The 2500-nt window shown below is 67.4% G+C and overlaps 1 protein-coding gene across 2 annotated transcripts in view; it reads left to right on the forward strand.

Moving 5' to 3' along the window:
• The window catches only part of LOC135096062 (protein bric-a-brac 2-like), a 20861-nt gene that overhangs the window by 12542 nt on the left and 5819 nt on the right, over positions 1 to 2500 (forward strand). The window contains exons 8-9 of one of the 2 annotated variants that reach the window (XM_063997293.1): positions 85 to 328; positions 1014 to 2500. The exon at positions 1014 to 2500 is cut by the window's right edge and continues 5819 nt beyond it. In XM_063997293.1, the coding sequence (XP_063853363.1) occupies positions 85 to 328; positions 1014 to 1196 (427 nt within the window). In that variant the 3' untranslated portion in view covers positions 1197 to 2500. Of the gene's footprint in view, positions 1 to 84; positions 329 to 854 lie in introns of both variants that reach the window. The other variant, XM_063997292.1, reaches the window with a different exon arrangement.

Here is a 2500-nt window from a genome sequence, read left to right on the forward strand (position 1 = left end):
TACTACTACTACTACTACTACTACTACTACTACTACTACTACTACTACTACCGCCCCCTCCCCCCGTCCCCCCTCCCCACACAGAGCCTCTAAGGAGTTTGGCATCCCTAACTCAACGTTGTACAAGATCGCGCGCAAGGAGGGCATCAAGCTGTCCTCCCCGTTCTCCGCCATTCAGCCCTCGTGGAATCCTGACGACCTCAACAAGGCCCTGGACGCCATCCGGGGTGGCATGAGCGTGCAGAAGGCGGCGCAGGAGTACGGCATCCCCACGGGTACGCTGTACGGCCGCTGCAGGAGGGAGGGAATCGAGCTCAGCAAATATCAGGTAAGTCTTGTGTTTCTGGGGTGTTGTGGGGGGGCGGGGGCCGGGGTGTTGATATTGATGTGGCTATTGGTGTTGTGTTGTGTTCCGTGGTGATGGTGGTGGTGGTGGCCGCCCCTGGTCGCTGGCTGGATGGCAGGATGGCTAGAAGGCTCGCGGCGGTCTCTTCTGTCAATGCGCCTCTCTCCCTGTCTCGCGCCCTTCCCTCCATACACACTCTCTCTCTCTCTCTCTCTCTCTCTCTCTCTCTCTCTCTCTCTCTCTCTCTCTCTCTCTCTCTCTCTCTCTCTCTCTCTCTCTCTCCTTCACCCCCGCCGCGGCATGTGAGGGGATGAGGGGGGACGGCACCGTCTGGCCGGGGGGTGCCGCCCCCCTCTCAGCCGGAGTGTGGGCGCGGCGGCTCGTCGCCGCCCATGTCCTCCCCCGCCCCGCCGCGCCGCGCCGGCCCTCGCGCCCCGCGCCGCGCAACACGCTCGGCGCGGGGGGCGGCGCGGCGCGAGAGGGCTGTGCGGGACACTGTGTGCCGCAGGGCGTGCCGTGGTCGGGGGAGGACATGAAGGACGCCCTGGAGGCGGTGCGCGTGGGCGAGATGTCCATCAACCAGGCGGCCATCCACTTCAACCTGCCGTACTCGTCGCTGTACGGCCGCTTCAAGCGCGGCAAGTACGAGGACGGTCTGCCCCACCAGGACTTCCTGCACCAGGAGATGACCATCGAGCACTACCCCGCCGAGCCCCAGGCCGGCCCCGGGGCCCCGCCCTCAGCCGCCCTGCAGCAGCAGCAGCAGCAGCAGCAGCAGCACACGCCGCCGCCCACCAGCCAGCAGGGGCCGCCCCCGCCCAGGGACAGGCGGGCCCCCAGCAGCAGCTGACGCCGGGGCCGCCCGCCGAGCACTATTGACTAGATGAAGGGAACACTGGCCGCCACAGCGCCGACGGGGCCGCCGCCGCAGAGCGCGGCCCCTCGGACTCAGAGCAGAAGCAAGCCACGCCACAGCCGCAGCAGCAGCCGCCATCCGACGTGCCGCGCCCGCAGCCGGACCCGCCGGCGCCCTCTTCGCTGGGTGCCGCCAGCTCCGACTACGGCGAGAGCGGCGGGCCTCCCACGCCCGTGGTCTTCACGGGCGGGGAGGCGCCGCTGTACTCAGCAGCCGCCGCTGCCGCCGCCGCCGCAGCCGCCGCGGAGCACCACCCGGCGCTGTACTCGCCGCCGGCGTCGCTGGCGGGCCAGGAGCCGCTGTACCCCGCGGCGGCATCGCTGGCGCAGCCACACCCGCAGGTGTACCCGCACTACTACCCGCTGCCGGAGTATGCGGGGCTGCGGCCCGAGTACCGTTACCAGTACCCGCCGCCGCGCCCCGACGAGCCGCCGCGGCCCGTGCAGTACCCGCACTACCCGCCCTACCACTTCTGACGCTGTGGCAGCCGGTGTTCCCGCAGACCCGCCACCCACACCCCGTGACGCGCCGTGCCCGCGCCGCGCAGGCCCGCGCACGCCACCAACAACTACAGTACGGGGCCAACGACAACAACAGCAGCAGCAACAACAACAACAACAACAACAACAACAACAGCAACAACATCAACAACAACAACACGCCAAGGAGAAGCTGCTGACACACTGAAGGAGAAGCAGCAGCAGCAGCAGCAGCAGCTGAGCAGGGGAGGAGACTAGCAGGCGAGGCGCCGCAACACACACACACACACACACACACACACACACACACACACACACACACACACACACACACACACACACACACACACACACACACACACACACACACACACACACACACACACACACACACACACACACACACACACACACACACACACGGCCTCGTCGCTCATGCAGTAAGATATGAGAGGGGAGCGGAGATCCCTGCCCGCCCCGCCCCGCCCCGCCCCCCAGGCCAGCACACGAAGCAACCCTCAGGGTCCGCGGCCCCCCCAAGACAGCAGCAGGAGGGGGGCGCCGCGCCTCTGTCAGGACTAGTTTAGTTAAATGCACTATTTTAATATTGGGGGAGGGGGTGAGGGGATGCGCCGACGGGGAGGGGGAGGCAGCCAGGCGCCCCCCCTCCCTGCCGCACCCCACACCCCCTCTCCTCGCGGGGGGCGCCAGTGCCAGCCCCCCGCCCCCCCAGGGGATCGTTTCAGGTCAGGTGGTTAA

The sequence above is a fragment of the Scylla paramamosain genome, unplaced genomic scaffold (genome assembly GCF_035594125.1).
Source record: "Scylla paramamosain isolate STU-SP2022 unplaced genomic scaffold, ASM3559412v1 Contig2, whole genome shotgun sequence".
Taxonomy (NCBI): domain Eukaryota; kingdom Metazoa; phylum Arthropoda; class Malacostraca; order Decapoda; family Portunidae; genus Scylla; species Scylla paramamosain.